Here is a 20149-nt window from a genome sequence, read left to right on the forward strand (position 1 = left end):
AAGTCCCCCAGAAAAAATTTCTTTGTGTGAAATCCAAAAACTAACTGAAAGGCTCATGTACATCCAGAGCAAAAACAAACCCACCCTCACCAAGCTAATAGAGAGGTTTAGGACACCATCTTGCTGAAATCCTTATCTCTATCATAGCACCTTACGATCAAATAGAAACCTCCTACCACTCAGATTCTTCCAGGGGAAGAAGGGATTGATTTGCACATCCAGAACCCCAACACATCTGATGGGGTTCCCAAGAAGACTAGCTTCTGTTCTGCCAGTTTTGGAGCTCTGATGGTTCTTGCACAGTCTATCCACCTAAGAGAAAATGGAGACAGTGGCATTGGCAGGTAGACACCATAGATTCTACCTTCTGTTCACTGAAGAGCAAGCAGACAAAACCCACAGCTGCCTGCTTCTACTGGGGAGGGAAAAGTTGTAAGAGGCCCCCAGAATCTCTAGCCAGGTAATTGGTAGCAGTTTTCTTCTGCATGGGCCAGTCTATGAAGATCAGAAGAGTAGTCTGCTTTGTCAAATATGTAGGCCTCAACTCTGAGAGTCAAGGAAAATCAAGAATTGGGCAAAAGTATTCCCTCAATAAAGGAATAAGATAAATCGCCAGAAACTACCCCCCAAATGGAGTAATATGATTTATCTGAACAAGAATTACATAAACTGTCATAGAGATGCTCACTGAGGTCAAGAAAGCAATGCATACACAAAGTGAGAAATTCAGCAAAAAGATAGAAAATATTTAAAAGTACAAAACAGAAATCATGGAGCAATAATTTATTGCTTTGTATTATTTGAAACATAGAAAAAAACAGGAATATGTATTATTCTAGATTAAATTTCATGTCTCTGTACCACAATTGCCACTCCATGTAATATAATTTTCCCACAGCAATAAAATAAAATAAAAAGGATTAATGATGAGAACATGTTTTAGCATTGTTTAAACATCTTTATCATATTTTTGGAAAATCTATGGCAAAACCTTGGACAATCATAACTGAACTAAAAAATTACTAGAGGATTTCAATGTTAGACTATATCAAGCTGAAGAAATGATCAGTGAACTCAGAAATAGGTAATTAGAAATAAGTCAGAGGAGCATAAGGAAAACAGAATGAAAAAGAGTGAAGAAAATTTAAGGGACCCATGAGACACCATCAAGTGACCAATATACACACCATGGGATTCCCAAAAGAAAAGATTAAAAAAAAAAAGACAAACAGAAAATGTAGTCAAAGAAATAATGGCTGAAAACTTCCCAAATCTGAAAGGAAATGGACATTCAGATCCAAGAAATTTAAGGGATGCCAATTAAATATATCCAAAGAAATCCACATCAAGACACATTATAATCAAATTTACAAAAGTCAAGGACAAAGAAAAAATTTTGGCAGAAGGAGAAAAGTGACCTATCACATCCACAGGACATGCTCTTAAGACAATATGCAGATTTTTAGAAGAAACATTGCAGGAAAAATAGAGTGGAATGATGTATTCATAGTGCTGAAACAAAAGAGATACCAACCAAGAATACTATAGCCAGAAAAACTGTCCCTCAAAAATGAAAGAGCAATAAAGACTTTCCTGAAACAGAGAAACTGAGAGAATTGATCATTACAGACCTGCCTTACAAGAATTGCTAAAGCAATCATCCATTGCAGCCACCTCTTTGAATTTAAGCACCACTGATACTTCAGAATCTATTACTTTATCTTATAAAAACTCTCTAAAGTTCAGAAACTCATCTATTATCTATTTATTCAATAAATATGCATTCATTACCTACTATGTGTCAGGCCTGGGTTCAGGGAAGGTATTGGCAGTAGAACAGTAAACACCAAGATTCTTGCTTTCATTGTCTTGGATGTTTCACAGGAATTTCAACTTCAGCATGTGGAAAATTGAACCTCAGCCCTCTTAACTCCTGCAATCTATTCCTTTTCCTTTATTTCATATCCTGCTACTAAATAAATGCAAACACTAAGGAATCCAAACCAGAAATCCAAGAGAAATCCTACATTCTTCTCATTGATATCTCTCTCAACCATTAAGTTCACTTTTTAGTATCTTCTCAAATGTTGTCTCCCATTTTCATCCACAAATACATTTCAGGATCCTGTGGATTATGCATGTAAGTACTTGTATACTTACTTGATAGGGCTGATGATAAGATTAAAGGAGATAATACATTCATTAGGTTCTGAACAGTACCCAGTACATGGTAATTAAGTAAATGTTAGTTATCCTTGTTAACTGCTAAGAATTATTAGCTATTTGAATTGGCTTTTAAAATGAAATCTGTTTCCCATTCTACCAGAACAAGAGTAACAATCCAAATTGCTTCATCAAAAGTGCCATATGCTCTGCAGATTAACTTTTTTATGGTTTTTTAATTGCATTTTTCCATTACTATTTATCTTCCTTACCCCCTCACCCATGCAATCACTACACTGTTGCCCCTGTCCATGAGTCCTTTTCTCTTTTTGGTCTACCTCTCTACCCTCTAACCCCTGCCCCCAACCCAGAACTGTCATCCTGCTTTCTATGAGACTGTCTATATTTTGCTTGTAAGTTCAGTTTAGTCATTAGGTTTCACATGGTACTAGCATAAAAAACAGACACATAGATCAATGGAGCAGAAGAGAGAGCCCAGAAATAAACACACGCCTTATGGTAAATTAACATGTGAAAGAGGAAACTAGCATATACAATGGGCTGAAGATAGTCTATTCAATAAATGGTGCTGGGAAAATTGGACAGACAGAAAAATGAAAGTACACCACCTTCTTGTGCCACACACAAGAATAAATTCGAAATGGATCAAAGACTTAAATGTTAGATCCCAAACCATAAAATTCTAAAAGAAAATATAGGCAGTAAAATTTGGAAATTGCTTATAGCAATATTTTTTCTGATATATCTCTTCCCATCAACAAAATACAAAGACAACCCATAAGATGGGATGACATATTCACCAATATATCTGATAAGGCGTTAATATCCAAAATTTATAAAGAACTTATAAAACTCAACACCAAAAAAATTTTCAATTAAAAATTGAAATACAAAGTTAATGTGAGATAATGAGATATCACCTCACACTGGTCAGAATGGCTATCATCAATAAATCAAGTTCTGTCAATGATGTGGAGAAAGTGGGACTCTTGCACTGTTGGCAGGAATGCAGACTGCTGCAGGCCCTGTGGAAAGCAGTTTGGAGACACCTCAAAAAATTAAAAATGGAACTTCCTTATGACCCAGGGATCCCACTTCTAGGAATTTATCCAAAGAAACCCAAAACACTAATTCAAAAGAACATAAGCACCCCTATATTCATTGCAGCGTTATTTACAATAGCCAATATATGGAAGCAGCCCAAGTGTCCATCAATATATGAATGTATAAAGCAACTATGGGACATTTACACAATGGAGTACTATTCAACCATTAAAAACACAAATTAACTTTTTAATATGACTATACATACATATAAACACACTCAAGCTACTTGGACTTTAACAGGAGTTTAATTTGAGATCTGAGCAACAAGATAGGAATGTGTGATATAAACCATGCCACTTCCAAGCATAACTGTGACTCAAGCATTTTCCTGGGATTACTTATATCTATACATCTTATAAATAATTATTTAAGAGACTTACATGTAAGGTTTAGAATCACACCCATGTTTCCTATTCCAATTTAGCAAACTCCCAACTGAATAACCAGCAAGATAGAGGGAGGTCAAATGATTTTCTTTGTTACAGATTAAACTGAATGAGACCCTAGCTTGGGTGCGTGGTCAAACTGGCTCCTAATACCTTTATCAGTGAATTGAATTTATCACCATCATCCTACTGGGGTTTGAGCCTGCCACGATGAATCTCACATACAAAGGCGAACTAAAGTGCAGATCCCCCAAACCATGAGTAATCAGCTCCTTTCCTCAGTTCACCAATCAAATAGTCATTCCTGCTCCCTCAGAAAAGACTAACTAACTAAACAGACAAATATGGTCGAAAGACCAATTTTTCTAACTCTGTGCCTCAGAGAGGGCAGACATGCTTATGTTTTGCACAAAGAGGAGGATGACAGAGACACAATTCTCACTAATATGCCTTCAAAAGATATAAATATATGATCTATATATTAGTCCTTTGTGATTATTAAAAATTTGAGGGTAAACATTACATTTTTAGGTAATAGCACAAAAGTTGATGCCTCAGAAAACAATATAATTTAGAGTGAATGTAATCAATGAAATAAGCTCTTTCAAAATGGAGAAAGAGTAATGGAAGGCAAAACAATCCAGAATAGGATAATATTAGACATACTAGAAACATGTTAATATTTGAACATATTAGCATAACATTAGAAATGTGTTAACAGGAGTAAGACACATAAAATAAGTATGTTGAGGACTTCTCCAACTTGTATGACAATACTATGTTCATTTTTGACCAGTAGGTATAAAACAGGACATAAAAAAAATTAGGGAATTTCCATACATCAAGAACAGCAAAAAAAGGGATAAACTGCAGGTGATGTTGAATAAGAGAAAGAGCACATATGTACCTTGAAACACAGAGATCTGGGTTGAAATATTAGTTTATGGCATATTAATGTAAGGACCTTAAACTAATGCTCATTGACCTGGTCTACTCGCCTTGTCTGTGAAATGAGAACAACTTCACATGGGTTATGATAGAATACATCACATCATGCCTGGCCTGTGGCAACCAATATATCTAATAACAGGCTAATATCCAAAATTCATAAAGAACTTATAAAAAGATGCAAATTGTTTCCTCACTCTCTGAGAAGTATATATTGAAAAATAGAGCCTGAAAGAAATTCTTTTTTTTTAATGAAAAGAGGTGACTTAGCCTGCCTTTCCTTCCGGTACACATTAATACCCTGAATATTCTTAATACCCTGAAGAGTCTGAGTTGGAAAAATAGTTTTAAATTGCATCAATTTTCTTCTTGATTTCCTGGGAATATAATATTGGAATAGACCTTAGATCCTAGAGTGTCCAAACCAGGAAATCATGCAAAATATCCATAAATATGTATCTGATTTGAGAAATATGTAAATGGTTTGAGAATAATTCAGTCTAAACTCCTCCGCAAGAGTTTTCAGCACATGTGCTCTTCATGGTTATGCAGATTATGGTCTGACCCACTTATCTTGAAACTGAACTTTTCTGAATATTGACAAATTTATTTGTCAATTTAACGTATTATACATATGAATTCCTAATAAATATTTATTTTTATAGCTTTTACAACTGGAACAGTAATACTGCTATTTGTAATTCAACTCCCAATTATCAAGTGATTGCTGATAATCCAGATGGATTGGTTTTCAAATACAAAAGAGACAGCAAAATTCTCAAGGTGGACCCAAAAGTAAGTGTGCTTTTATACTTACCTCCAAATGCTTTTGTATTTCTACCATTATTCAAAATTGTATTAAATATTTGACCACCTTAAGTTTTTAAACCTGGAAAAGAAAAGCTGTGTTGAAATTTAGAGCATGTACTATTGTTTAAAAACACACACAAAAAAAACCTCCAAAGCTCAATAAATTATCAGAAATCAATAAGGAAGGGTTTGGAGGAATTAAATAAAACACAAATGAGAGAACTTCTCCATGCCCAGCAGCAGAATGAGACCAGGGCACCAGTGGGCACTCGCCTTGTTTGCTCAGATCCTGCAGAAGTCATTAATTTTTGCTTTAAATGTGGTGATGAGCCATTTAGGGAAGTGAGGCTCTTGCCTCACATATGCACCCAGAATTCTAATATCCCTTTTGATTTGTTTATTTTTAAATTTTAATAGAATAGTTTTCTTTTATTCTTTAATATTTTGGTATTTTAAAATCTTATTTATGAAACAATAGTAAATAATATATTTTTATTATGCCTACACCCTCCTCCACTTCTCCCTGCCCACCTGGCCTGGCGTTCATGACTGTTGTCCATGTCCATGAGTTCTTTCTCTTTTTTTCCCCTTTTTTGCTCAACCCCTTCACCCTAACCAGCACCACCCCACACACACATACAGCTGCCAGCATGCTCTCTAACATGTAGGTATCACTGAAAAAAAGGTATGACCCTTAGTAAATGTTTAAGTGTTAACTTAGAAAATACATTTTATTTAAATATTTTCAAAGTATGTCCCGTGATATTTTGAATTTATTCAAAGACAAGTATTTTTATCTTACATATTTCAAAGGCTGCAATTGCATCATTATTTTAATCATGACATATACTTGGGGTGAATTTTAAAACATTATTTGAAGTCCTATGTGATTGAGTTGGTTAGGCCTTTTTTCTTTGAAACTTTTGAAATATATGTTATTCACATGAAGGCATCAATCTAAAATTCAAAGTCAAGAAAAACATTTCTTTATAGTGAAAGAAATAATAATTATATGATATGTCTGGCATAGGGGCAAAGATAGATCAATGAAAATGGGAATCTTGTCCTAAAACTTTTCTAAAACATTTTAGAAATTTAAAATAAAAAATAAAATCATTTTTGTTTTATATCTATAGTATAGTTCCTTGATCATAAAAAGTGATCAATTACTGTGCATAAAGAGTGAATGAATGAACTTTCTGTAGCAAGAAATTATTTATTGTCTGTAATCAGATATAGCAACACATGTCAGAATCCAAGGCAGTGACTTAATCAGGAGAAGCTTTTTTCTTTCCCATGCATGAGTGTATACATTGCCAGTCCAAAGGTGAAATGGCAGATCCACAGTTATCTAGATGAGGGTGGTCCTCACTGGGCAAAATAGATCTCCAGCCAAAACAACCACATTCCAAACAGAATCAGGGGTGGAACTCAGAGAGTGCAAAGGACAAGCTCTCACTCCCTAAGGAGCTTCCCAAAACCTGCCACCCCGACGTTCACATGTATTCCATCCACAGCAGAAGCTTAGTCAGATGGCCATTCCAGCTCCATGGAAGACTGGACAATGTAATCTTTATAAAGATGGCCATATGTTCAGCTGAAAAGAGGTGTTCTGGGAAAGGAAGTAAAGAGGTTTGGCTAGCAGTTTCTGACATGATTCTATTTCCTTCAAAGGAACATTACTCCTGGGGTTTTTTGTTTGCTTGGTGGGTTGGTTTTGGTTTTGGTTTTTTGGTCTCACGTTTCTCATTAACGAAATGAAGGACCTGAAAAGCTTTGCCATGTTTATTAAAAATCTATGAACACCAGAGAAGTTTATCAGCACACCTTCTCTCTAGTGGTGCTTCTTTAAAAGACCGCCATAAGTGAGTGTCAAAATGTGATCAGTTGAGGCAAAGCACAGAAAACTTAATAAATAGCATTTATAGAGTGTTTTCTTTTAGAATGCTAAGCTATATACACAAGAAAAGAAATAAAATTATTAATAACTTCATTAAGATATATGAAACAAATTTTTGAATCCATTTTGAATATCACACAAAATATTTTAGGGCTTAATTTTAACTAACAGCATATACAAGGTCTGTTTGGAAAAAGTCCAGTCATTGTTAATATAGCGAGAACAGTTTGTGTGACATCAGTGTAACCTGGCAGCCAAGGAGAGTGGACTGGAATGTGCATGTGTGAACAGTGATGACTTCGCTGTACTAGTCAGTGGGGGCACTAGATGCTATTGAGTGAGCATGTGTACTGTGTGGCCATCACATTCAAAGTAAATTTTTAAGTGTTAACTTAGAAAATACATTTTATTTAAATACTTTAAAGGTATGTCCCATGATATTTTGAATTTATTCAAAGACAAGTATTTTTATCTTACATATTTCAAAGACTGCAATTGCATCATTATTTTAATCATGACATATACTTGGGGTGAATTTTAAAACATTATTTGAAGTCCTATGTGATTGAGTTGGTTAGGCCTTTTTTCTTTGAAACTTTTAAAATATAAGTTATTCACATGACAGCATCAATCTAAAATTCAAAGTCAAGAAAGAAATTTAAAGACTGAGCGAGTCGAGCAATGATTCTGCATCATATTTTATGTTAAGCTTGAACATTCCCTCATGGGAACTCTTCAGATGATTCAGAATGCTGCAGCCATGAACAACTGGTGATTGGCAGCTTCATCACGACATTGTACCTGCTCGCACATCACCTCTCATGTAGAGTTATTTGGCAAAATATCAAATCGCCCAGGTGACTCAGCACCCCTTGCACCCAGATTTGGTGCCCTGTGACTTCTGGCTTTTCCCCAAACTAAAATAACCTTTGAAAGGGAAGAGATTTCAGACCATCAATGAGATTCAGGAAAATACCACACGGTAGCTGATGGCAATTGGGAGAACTGTGTGAAATCCCAAGGTGCCTACTTTGAAGGGGACTGAAGTATTATTGTCCTACATACAGTGTTTCTTGAATCTTATATCTTCTTCAATAAATGTCTCTAATTTTCATATTACATTGCTAGGTACCTTCTGGATAGACCTCCTACATACTTCAAGAAAATATGTCATGAATTATAGTTTTTATGGTCTTTGTGGAATCATTATTGAATGCAAACTGTCACTTGAACATGGTTCACATAACTTTAAATACTCATTTCCAAAATAATCAACCACAAAATTTCAAAGATTAAATCAAGAATACATAAAATGTAACATGTTCCTCTTTATTTCTGGAAGATTTTTATAATTCAAAGATCCATGAGTCTGAAGGAAGGGTATTTCTAAATCCTAGAAAAAGAACAAGAATTTAGTTTATTAGTAATAAGAATAAGGAATTATTAGTGGGACACCTGGTAATATTTGGAAACATATTTCTTTAAATTTTGTTTAAATTTTATCTTTTGAAGATAAAAATTAATAGCCGACTTGCTGGAAAAGTATGTTGGTCTCAGCATCAATAACCAAAGTCCAGGTCTTACTTTACTATTAAATGGCTGCATGGACTTGATAAGTTAACTTCCCTGGGCTTTTATGTTCACATCTGGAAGGTGCGAGTGGTGGTGTTCTTCTGTCCTGGTCTCCAGGGTCTTTCTGCAGCCTGGGCTCAATTCACAGTGATTCTGACTCAACTGGGCCCATGAGCAGCCAGTGTGATTCTGCTACAGGTTGTACTTGAACCACAATTTGAAAAAATCATCTCCATAAAAAGACTAAATCATATGAGATCTGGCACTCTGTTTTCAAACATAAGTGTTCTCAAACATTTGTTCTCAAACAAAATATAACACATATAGTATTGTTTTATGGTTATATATAAAATTCTGTGTATTTTCTGTGTAATTTTTAACTTATTCGGCTTCTTTAAAGGGCCACAGTCCCTTTATATCTTATGCATCCACATAGCATCTCATATAGACCTACAAGAGAATCAAGAAATTACCTAAATTGTCAAGTTTTTGAAACTACTAGTATACAATGATAGGAATTACATTTATATTTAATATTTTCTCAATAATTTTGCTTGAAATTCTTCCTGAAATAAATACCTTTTAACTCTATAGTTAAGGTGCTCTGAAATACTATGAGAACAATATAATTCAACTCTCCTTTTTCTTTCCTTCAAGTACTCTCTTTGAAATATTTTATGCTTAAAATTAAAGAGGTCAAGTACCATATGATTTCATTTATATGTGAAATCTAATGAACAAAATAAACTAACAAACAAAATAGAAACAGACTCAGAGATACATAAAACAGACTGATGGCTGTCAGTGGGTAGGGGCTTGGGGAGGCTGAGTGGAAATGATGAAGGGATTAAGCAAAAAAGGAAAAAAAATTCATAGACACAAACAACAATATCCAGAGGAATGTGGGGGTGGGGAAAGTAGAAGAGGGTAAAAGACGGATAAATGGTGATGGGAGTCTTCACCTGGTGAACACACCACGATGAACACACAGTACGATATAGAGATGATGCATTATAGAACTGTATACCTGAAACCTATATGATTTTATTAACCAATATCCCCCAATTAATTCAATTTTTAAAAATCCAAGCAATATCAGTTTCTAATTGGTTATTGCTAATATTCAGAAAAAATTAAAGGGGTCAAGATAAATGAAAGGTGGAAACATTAATAAACAGGATGTGTTTCCTTTATACAACACAAACTTAGACTCATTAATTCTGAAGTATAGTTTCCAGGAATCATAGTTGTTTGTGAATGGTAACAGTGGAAAAAAAGAAAATTGTGCAGGTCTTAGAACAAGTAATATGTGTTCATTAGTTAAGAAGTTCCAAATGCAATAAGAGTTTGGTTGCATTCAAAACAGGACCACTGGCTTTAACTTCCCTGCAGCTGTATAACATCTGGAACAAATAAGTCAAGTTTCTATTTTTGAGTGAAGAATGCTTATTTGAGTGATTCACACCCACCAAAATGTTTCCAGTGTATTATCTTTAGGAGGATTAAGTGGAATCACTTTGCACTCACTCCCCTACATATTTTGTACAAATAAAAAACAAATAGGCTTTATTTTTAAGGAAACACTAACCATGCAAGAGTTTGCATTGAGTCTTAGCATAACATATGTGCTCTAAACCTTCATAATCTACTAATGAGAGAAATAAATTGTATAGAATAGTTAAAATTGAAAAAAAAAATTCCCTAGTTACACTGGGTGTTCTCTCCCACTTCCAGTCACAAAAAGTGAGAGCCCATCATCTGGAAAATTGCCTGGTTAATAGATACTCAAAAAATACTCATAGAATAAATGATTGAATGAACAATTCCCTCCTGACATGCAGTAATGTTACACTAATTAAAAGTTGAGGAGTGGATTATGTCACTAATACCTGATATAGCAATGACAGCCAGGAAGGGTACAACCACCCCACTCTAGTGATCCAAGTAAGTCAGGAAAGAAAATGGAATGTTTTCTCCAGTGGAAACAGCTAGTGCAGACATTATTTTCACTTCCATACAGGTCATAGAGAAACCTTTACTTTAGTACATGCTTTTAAGTCTTCTTGTGCAGTTCCAGAAATAGGCCTTTAAGCCATCCCAAATTAAGACTGTTGAATTAGAATGTGTTTTGATTTATGAGTAAATTGACTCCAACTGAGGTGCTCAAGGTCATGTAGTTCATCATTAGTAGAATCTAGCAATGGGTCTTAAATTTAAGTATTATGAGACCCCATAGAGGATGTAAAGGTAAGCAATATTTTCACCTTAGCCCTTTTGGTACTTATAGTATTTTGGGGGGAAAGGGGGTATGTAAAAAAATAACTACAGTATAAGGCATAAAATGACATTTTGCCAAAAAGAGAAATCCTTTGGGACTTCAGTGGAAGAAGAGATGGTTTAGGATCTGGGGCAGGAGCCAGTAGAGAGGAGATGGTGAGTGGACTGCACTGGGAATAATGTAAAATGATCATAGATGAGGAAATCTTTTAACTAGACTTCGAGAATGCTTAGAAATTGAACTCATAGAGACAAAGAGGCAGGCAATACCAGGGAAGAAACCTACTAGCAAAAATAAGGTTAAAGACTGTAAAAAGACAAAGCAGTACCTAAACAGTTCAGTATGGCTGCTGCATTGGCTTGGAGAAGGGGGAGAGTGGGAATCAAGTATGGAAAGGTCATGAAAAGCCTTGGATGCAGGACTGATGAGGGTTTGGGACTGAAGTTGACAGGAAATGGAGAAGTATGCCAAGGCTCCTGTGCAGGAAAATAGAGGATAAAAGTTATGTTTTAAGGACATGAGAGGGTTTTGTTTAAGGCAGACTGGGAGGGAAAACTGGAGAAGCCGAGTGTACAATAATTCAAATGGAGAACAAAGAGGAGGAGAATTAGGGGGTCCTGTTCCAGTGAGCAAGTTTCAGAGTTGATATTTTTAATATTTCAACCACACAGTTACTCAAGGAAAGACCAACGAATGCATAGTTATCTATAAAAAGTGATTAAGAGATCTCATTTCACCCCAACCCTCAGAAAAGAGAGGAAACAGGGAGAATGGGAGGCTTGCACTGGAAGAGTATAGAGAAAAATGTGACCTTGGCAGATGTCAGTACATGGGTCTCCTCTTTGTTCTTCCTTCTGTCCTCCTCTTCCTCATTTGATGTTTGCTAAGCATCTGCTGGACAGCGCGAGGTATAAAAAGTGAATCAGAAAGGTGGTGTTTTTTCTAGAAAGTTTACAGGTTAATTTGTGGGTGGATGAGGAAATACAATACGCACAGAAATGACAATCTAGAAAGTGACCTGGATGGACAGAACAAGTTTTGTAAGAATTCAGAAGAGACAGAATATACTTTTGACCTAAGGCATTAAAAAATGAGTTAATGGAGGACCTAGGATCTGAGCTGAATTTTGAAGGATGGGAATGGTGGGGACGAGAGGAATGGAGCAGAAAGGGGTATTCTAGTAGGAAGGAACATCACATGTAAATGGTCATGGAAGGCATGTGCAATGTAGATTGCGCACTGACTTAGCAGGATGTATTTCTATTCTTTTCACATATCAATACTCCTTACAGTTCAACAGGAGCCAGACTCACCTATTTGAACATCAAAATTGGCCAAACATAAAAAGGTATTATTTTGAAATGTGAAATGTTTTCACAAGAGTTCATTATCAAACATCCAACCCACCATGGCTTAACTAAGAGCAGTTTCTGTCAATTCAGTAAAGCATTTCCCTCTCTCCTCATGCTAGCCAACTGCAAGGGCCCTAGGCTCCACCCCTAGATATTCAAACTGAATGAAGCTGTAGTGAGGCCCCGGAATCTGTGTTTTTAATATCTCCCCAAGTGATCCTACAGATGAGCTGGATTTGATATCCACTGCTTTACAATAGTTATATTTTATTAGCTGTTGCCTCACCTTACTGTATGTCCAAACAGTAATCAAACTTCATTCTTCTAAAACAAGTTTTAATTCACAGTCTTAAATTTAGGTAGTCTAAATTACACATTCCTGAGACTACACAAAAAGACTAGAAGGTACAGACCATATGCCAAAGACTTCTGGGTAACCCCTGCAGTGATGTGACCCACCACACTAGGTGCTTCCACTATTATATTGCTGCTAGTTTCCTTTGCCCTCTCATCTGGATCATTACAGAGTGAGGCTGGTGGTATCCATTCTGGATATCACTGCCTCCTCAAGAATCACTTGATCGGGTAGGTATGTCCAGAGGCTCAAATGAAACAATATACTGACACTTAAAAAACATAAACTGAAATGTGAGGCAGAAACCCTTTCTGGTCATTTTACTATTGTATCACCAGTGCTAGCATATGGTAGGTGCTCAGTGAACATCTCTGGAATGAACAAATTGAGTATTCAATAGTTGCTAAAGAAGGGAATAGGTGGGTCCAAAATAATCCTGGGAACTTTTCAGGTTAACTTGGAAATATTTTAGGATCTTGGGCACCAGAAACACATATAGAGCTAACACTATTTTTAGCTGAAAATTATCAGAGTACTTTTGACTCTGGTGCTTTCTTCTCCTTGATAGGTGAATTGCTGAACTTTGGAGTATGACCCTGGGTGTCCAGAGCAATGGCAATGTGCTAGGTCCATGGGTAAATGAAAGAAGCAATTCTTTTATTATTTTTAAATACATGTGTAGTCATTATCATATATTACACGGATGCAAAAACAGTCAAATTCTACTTTCTTTTTCTATGAGGAAAAGAACATCTAGGTGAACAAGGTTTAAAATTAAAAATAATCTCTACCAATAAAAACACATGTTTTTATTTAGAGGGGTTAATTTAGAGGAAGATTCCAGCAGTACCTTCCCACAGCTCCTTTCTCCTCTGTTCTCTTCCTCCCTAGCAACCCTCATGGAACACTTGTTTCTATTAGTAGGAAAGGTGTTAATTGCCTCCTTAATGCTGCCTCCCAGTTCATTGACTGGTCTTAATTTCCCTTGCCATGTGGACATTAAAATCAGATGGAGCCTGTCACGACCTTGAAATTGCTCTTCTCAAAGCGTAGGCCCATAACATTCCTACATCCTTTCCACACACAGATGGTTAGAATTTAATCTCTTAAAGCTCCACCCTCCCAATGAAGGCCCTCAGTTTTACAATGTCTTTGTGCAGGGCTTAGGTATATTTCCTATTGGACATTAAAAACAAACAACTCACATTGAGTAGAGTAAGTTTAAACAAAGCTATGGTTTCTTCGAAGTCTCTAACAGTGTCCCCTCGAATGCCATGAAAACTTGAAGTAGTGGGGAAAGGGACACTTAATGAATCACCAACACCACTTTTTTGGCTCCTGGATTTTCCTCCGAGGCCCTTGTAAATGTTGCTCTTTAACTGTGGCATAGTCACAGTTATTAAGTAAAGCTGAGGCCTTGCCAACTTTCTGGTTTTGCTGCCCAAATTACTGAATGTTTGGTTGATTATAGCCCTAAAACTCCCACATACTAAGAAACTTTTAAACATTTTCTCCCCTGGGCAATCACCTGGTATACCTGCATTGAAAGTCCACCACACATAGATTAAGTATTTACTCAACAAAGTGCTGCTAAAATCAATGGCCTTGAGGTATACATCAAAAATTACATAACAGAGCTTGGCTTTTATTAATTAAAACTCCTAAAACTTAAATGCTATGCCCTCATCTTGACCTGGAAAACTGATTTTAATTTTATCAGCACCACGCTCTAACCAACTGAGCTAACCGGCCGGACTGATTTTAATTTTATATGCAGTAGTATGGAACAATCCCTAGAGATAAGTATGTTGTTGTTAAATATCCAGTGTATGAACTCATATATGAACTGCAACAAAAGGAAGGTGAGCCACTGGAGAGAAAATATTAAATACCTATTTTTTTAAATTATTATATGCATAACAATGTTTAGTAATAAAGAGTATAAATAATAATCCTTCACCATCCAAGTTAAATATCTGCAGGAAAAAAGTACATATCTCAATAATACATTCACGACCAAGAAAAATTACTGTTTTAATTGTTCCAATAAGAAGGACAACCTAATCAAAGGGACCAATACAGCCTAAGGGAATGAGAGTGTAAGAATTTGTGGAAAAGAGGTTAGCCCCAATCCAAGCTCACTTTTTCACACAATTTTTCATCACAAATCAGGACAAGGAGTATGGAGACAAGAGAAGGCTATTTTCCTTCCTGGGTGAAATGATTGGATAAGAACAATGGTGTATACAGATGTTGTATTATAAAGTTGTACACCTGAAACTTGTATAATGTTATTCACATCATTACCCCAATATATTTAATTCTAAATTAAAAAATTGAAGATTAAAAAAATTGTTTCCGCCATGATTTCAAAGATCTAATAACTAGTGGAGAAGAAGCAGGCATCAAAAAACCCGAGTCAGGTATGTAGTCACTGCACGTGCAAGACGATGGGTAAGGGACTATTTCTAATTTGTAGACAGCATTTCTCTCGGGCCTTGATGGTTGAACAAGTAGTCCACTCTCGTGATTCCTTCATAGCAATTTACTACCCCAGCAGATGCTTATAATTTCTGAGACATTAAAGTCCCAAGACAAGGTGAGGGATGTTGAAGCACACTGGAACATAATAGCATAACAGTGACCAAGTCCATTGGCAAGAGAGGAAAATCTCATGTTGACAATGGCTAAGTGGTTGTCGCTTCAACATCTTTGGTGTAAACCTTGGTTGCCTCAGCAATACATATTGCCTCAAATAGATGAAGCAAGAGTGAAAAACACAATAAAACAAACAAACAAAAAACCACAGCAGCCCCAACCTGGGAGCCAGGAAAACTACCCTCACAAGCACAGGAGGCTGCTCCAGAGGATAGGATCTTAACCTCTTGGGAAATAGAGTTTATTTCAAAATCTGATATTTCATGGATTTTATCAAAAAAGAGCACACATGGCCATATACACAGAGTATAATAATGTTTGGGGTTATTCAAAGATCTGCTTAAGTCTCTTAATGAATCCACTGGAGAATCAAAGACCTAAGGATGCACCAAAATATGTACTTGGGAGCAGTTGAAAGGAGCTGGATGAGCAACAGGACAGTAGCAGATGGTCCAAATAGCCACCAGGACTCAGCCAGGGAAAAGCTGTGTACGAGCGGTAATGGGTACAAGGAGTTGGAATTAAATAGATCTTAGGAGTTTTGTGACTAAGAAAAATTACTTAACCCCTCTGAACACTTCACTACCTCTGTTTTCTCATCTGTAAAATCTGTAAAAACAAACATTTTATGAAAGGTTGCTGTGAAGATTAAATAAGAGAATTTGTTTAATGTGCCACTGAGTAGGTATTCCCTGAATGAATATCGGTTCCTGATGGAATGTCAAGTTAGAAACAGAGTTTTAAAAGTACATAATTTTTTCACTGTGATAGTTAAAAGCTGGAAATCATCTGCATGTCCATAGTGAACAATGATAAAATAAGTTATGATATATCCACATGATGAAATACTATGCAGCAGTTTTCAAAATCAGCTTAAGCTATATTTACTGAAGTTGATGTAGTAGTATGAATAGGTGTTCAGGCTATGCTATTAAGTAAAAAAATGGCTGTATAATAATGTAAATAAAATTCTATCCTATGAGGTAATCATAATTTATATAAGAATTTTCCACTTAGGTTGGCTTCTGTTTTTCTCCCCAGGTTTAAATAACAATTCTTTACAACTGAGTTCAATGATTTTTTCTTTAAGGTGACTTTTTAAATGTAGGGTGCTTAGGAAGAAGATATAAACCTTGTAAAGTTTTAGAAAGACACTGTCAAATTACTCTGCAGTTAAACCATATGAATTTATAACTACATGTACCTGAAATAAGGCTGCCCATTTACCATATTCTACTTATTTTGCACATGTTTGAATGTTGTTCATTTTAAAGTACAAATTTATTTGGATTCATTTTAATTTACATTTTTAATATTATTAAAGATGAACATTTCTTTTATATGCATGTTAGTACATTGTGTTTCTTCTTCTGCAATTGTTGCCCTCCGCACACTTTCCTGTAGGCTTTTAGTAGGTCATTTGACCTTGAAGTACTTGCTATATAAAATGTGGAAAACTTTCAGCTATCATATTGATAGCTGTGCCACATGTAAAAGTTCTATGGGTCCTTGGTAAGTACCAAGGTTATGTAGGGGTTCATAGAAGCAATAAAACAAAAGACCTCAAAAACAGTACATACACACAGAGAATCATGCAGACAGCTTATAACTTCAGGTGCAAACATTACCCACAGGTCAAAAGTAAACCCAAAATATAAACACTCCATTTGACCAACAGTTGTTCTCTTTCCTATTGAGCATGAGATTCTTAATTTGAGCTCACCTAGACAAGTAGACACACACAGAAAGAATAGAAAATACTAACAAAATATATTAACAAATTATATATTATATATAATACTAACAAATTATATGTTCTTGGTTGTCTCTCACCCAAGAAAAATACATTTCTATAATCTATTAATTCATTTACAAAGATCACAATGGTTAGACATAACACCAATTCCAATCATCGCTATGGCCATTGGGGAAAAGTTTATTGATTGTGAAAGTGGCAAAAACAATACACAAAAATAGTAAAAGTGGAAAATATGTAAAGAAACAGAGGATCAGTAAAGTGGAAGTTCTGTTGCTCCTCGGAATTTACCTCCCTGAGCCAAGAAAGGGAATGCCTGGGTTTAAGTCATTCTCCACGAGGTTCAAACCTCCTACAGCCATGGAGGATGCTCACTATCAGGGAAATCCAGTGGGCAACACAGTAGAGCTTCAAAAATGTCTACAAAATAATTGTTCTTTACAAGGTATATTTGTAACTCTCATATAGATATAAAATGAATCTGCTAAAGATTTTATATAATTTATTAACTACAAAGGGAACCAGTAAGATATCACAAACGTTTCAAAGGAGAATTCAAAGAGCATAACATGTATGAGGAATAGGAAAAAATTGAAATTACTTAGAAGTAGATATAAAAGCAGGTCCCAATACAGGGCAATAGTTAATTGCATTCCTGTAGGCACAATTAATTTGCTTCTTTGTAGACAAGGATATTTTTGCCTTATTACAAGTTTTCTACAACTTAAAAAGTTCTGAAACAGCACAAAAACAATGAAAGGAAAAAAATACTTGGATGGGTGAGCCACTCAGGACACCCAAATCTTTTTGTTTAACCCATTTCAAAGTCTTTACAATTTTACTGACACTTAATAAAAGATAGACCTAATATAGTTTTTCGCAGTTAGCACAAAAAATCAGTATTATGCACAAAAGGCAATACTAAAGCTTTTCTCTTGTCCCAGATCTAATTTTTTTCATCTCTTCCTACCAAGAAGAAGAGAAAATAACATTGTTCTTTTATACATCACATACAGTAAAGGCCCAATGAATAATAATTTTCCAGTTGTAGATTAACATCTAACAAAATTCTCTCTCTCTCTTCTCTCAAACCACATCATTGAATATTTGTTCCCACATGAGCTCCCTAGAAGGCTGTAAGTATCATAGACTATCATGAATAAAGGTAAAAGGAACAAATATTTTTTAAAGGTCATACTTTAAAGGGGGGAAAAAGCACATCAATAGTTTTTAAAGTGATAAGAAACTTTTTGTGAAACCTATGATGGACAGGTTACTTTCATAAGTCTGAACCCATTCCAAACTTGAGACATTTTTTATTACTTGCAACTAAAATAAATTTGTTTTCATTTATTAACCCGTGATCACATGTGTTTGCAAAGCTGGTCACCGGGAACTCCTCAGAGTGAGTGACAGATGTGGTCCAGCAGAGTCAGGATGAGTAGGAGCCTGGGACATTCCTTTGATCCTAGATAATTTCAGTAATGTCACTGGGGCCTCAGATCTCCTTATTGAAATGATCACCGCTTCTCAGAAAATGAATCTGGAGGAAAACATGGAAAAGTCACCATGGCCACAGCCTTTTTAGGCCTGCTTGCTACAGTACTGAAGCAAAAGAAAAATGTATTTAATGCCAATTATTTGCATGGACTGGACTGACTAACATGATTTATGTGTTTCAGGCTCCGCCAGGTGACGATTCTACTAGAACCCCCATCGACACAGAATTGTACACCCAAGCTGTCATTTTTGACCACATTTTCAGAGGATAGACTTAACTACCAACATGTCACACGGTTCCCCAACTGTATGCTAAATTTAAATGAAACCTGTAACCAGAAACAAATTAGAATAATAAACGAGTCCTATAGCTGGTGGGCAAATATGAAAAATTAAAAGTTAAAGAAATTAGAAAGGAAACTATAACCTTGACTGTTTTCTTAATTACTTTACAGATGGCCTTTTAATACAATTTGAGTTTTTTCCTAATTTTTTTTTCTTGAGCACTAAGGCTGATTCCAACACTTCATAGAAGAATATCTTTTTGCTACTTCAAGTATATAGTAATTAGTGACACATTTTATAGCCCAGATTTTCAAAAATAAAAATGTTTCAGACCGTACTATTGCCAAATTTAGGGGATGAAACCTTATGCCATGTGCCATAAAATCACTGAATGTTGACAAGAGCCACACACTAGGACAGTCATAGAGAAATACAAATATACAATCTTCAGTAACAGTAAGTGAGTGAATAAAATCTGAAATGTGCCATGAGATGATGTGTAAAATGAATGACAGTGTTAGGTATGTTTAGTGCCTGGATGATGTGGACCATAGGACAAGGAAACTGAGGAAAAGAAATCTAAAAGAAAGCAGAAGATTGAAAATACCATATAATGTCACTTATATGTGGAATCTAATGACTAAAATAAATTGATGACCCAAATAAAAAACAGAGGCATGGATACATAGAACAGACTGACAGCTGTTGAGGGGGAGAAGGAAGGGGGACTGGATGACAGGGGGTGAGGGGATTAGCCAAAGAACATATATGCATAACTCACAGACACAGACAACGGTGTGTGTTGTCCAGAAGGAAGGGGGCATGGGGTATGTGTAGAGGTGGGGAATGTAGGGGAATGAGGATATCTATATTAATACCAACAATAAGAAGGGAAGAAAATCACACACACACACACACACACACACACACACACACACAGGATTGCAGAGAGACGAGGACTTTGCAAAAGAAAAAAAAACACATTTTCCTGATGTAATGTTGCAGGTGGCTTTTGTGCAGAATAAGTATCATTCAGAGTCCGCTTGTGATTTAAAACT

At 35.7% G+C, this 20149-nt stretch overlaps 1 protein-coding gene across 1 annotated transcript in view; it reads left to right on the plus strand.

Annotated features, from left to right (window-relative positions):
* CFAP299 (cilia and flagella associated protein 299) overlaps positions 1 to 19078 on the plus strand; it is a 514965-nt gene extending 495887 nt beyond the window's left edge. The window contains exons 5-6 of the mRNA XM_053655679.1: positions 5291 to 5420; positions 18989 to 19078. Coding sequence (XP_053511654.1) covers positions 5291 to 5420; positions 18989 to 19078 — 220 coding nt within the window. The remainder of the gene's footprint in view (positions 1 to 5290; positions 5421 to 18988) is intronic.
* Positions 19079 to 20149: the final 1071 nt, after the last annotated feature.

This window comes from Artibeus jamaicensis, unplaced genomic scaffold (genome assembly GCF_021234435.1).
Source record: "Artibeus jamaicensis isolate MK-2021 breed Jamaican fruit bat unplaced genomic scaffold, CSHL_Jam_final scaffold_1031, whole genome shotgun sequence".
Lineage (NCBI taxonomy): Eukaryota > Metazoa > Chordata > Mammalia > Chiroptera > Phyllostomidae > Artibeus > Artibeus jamaicensis.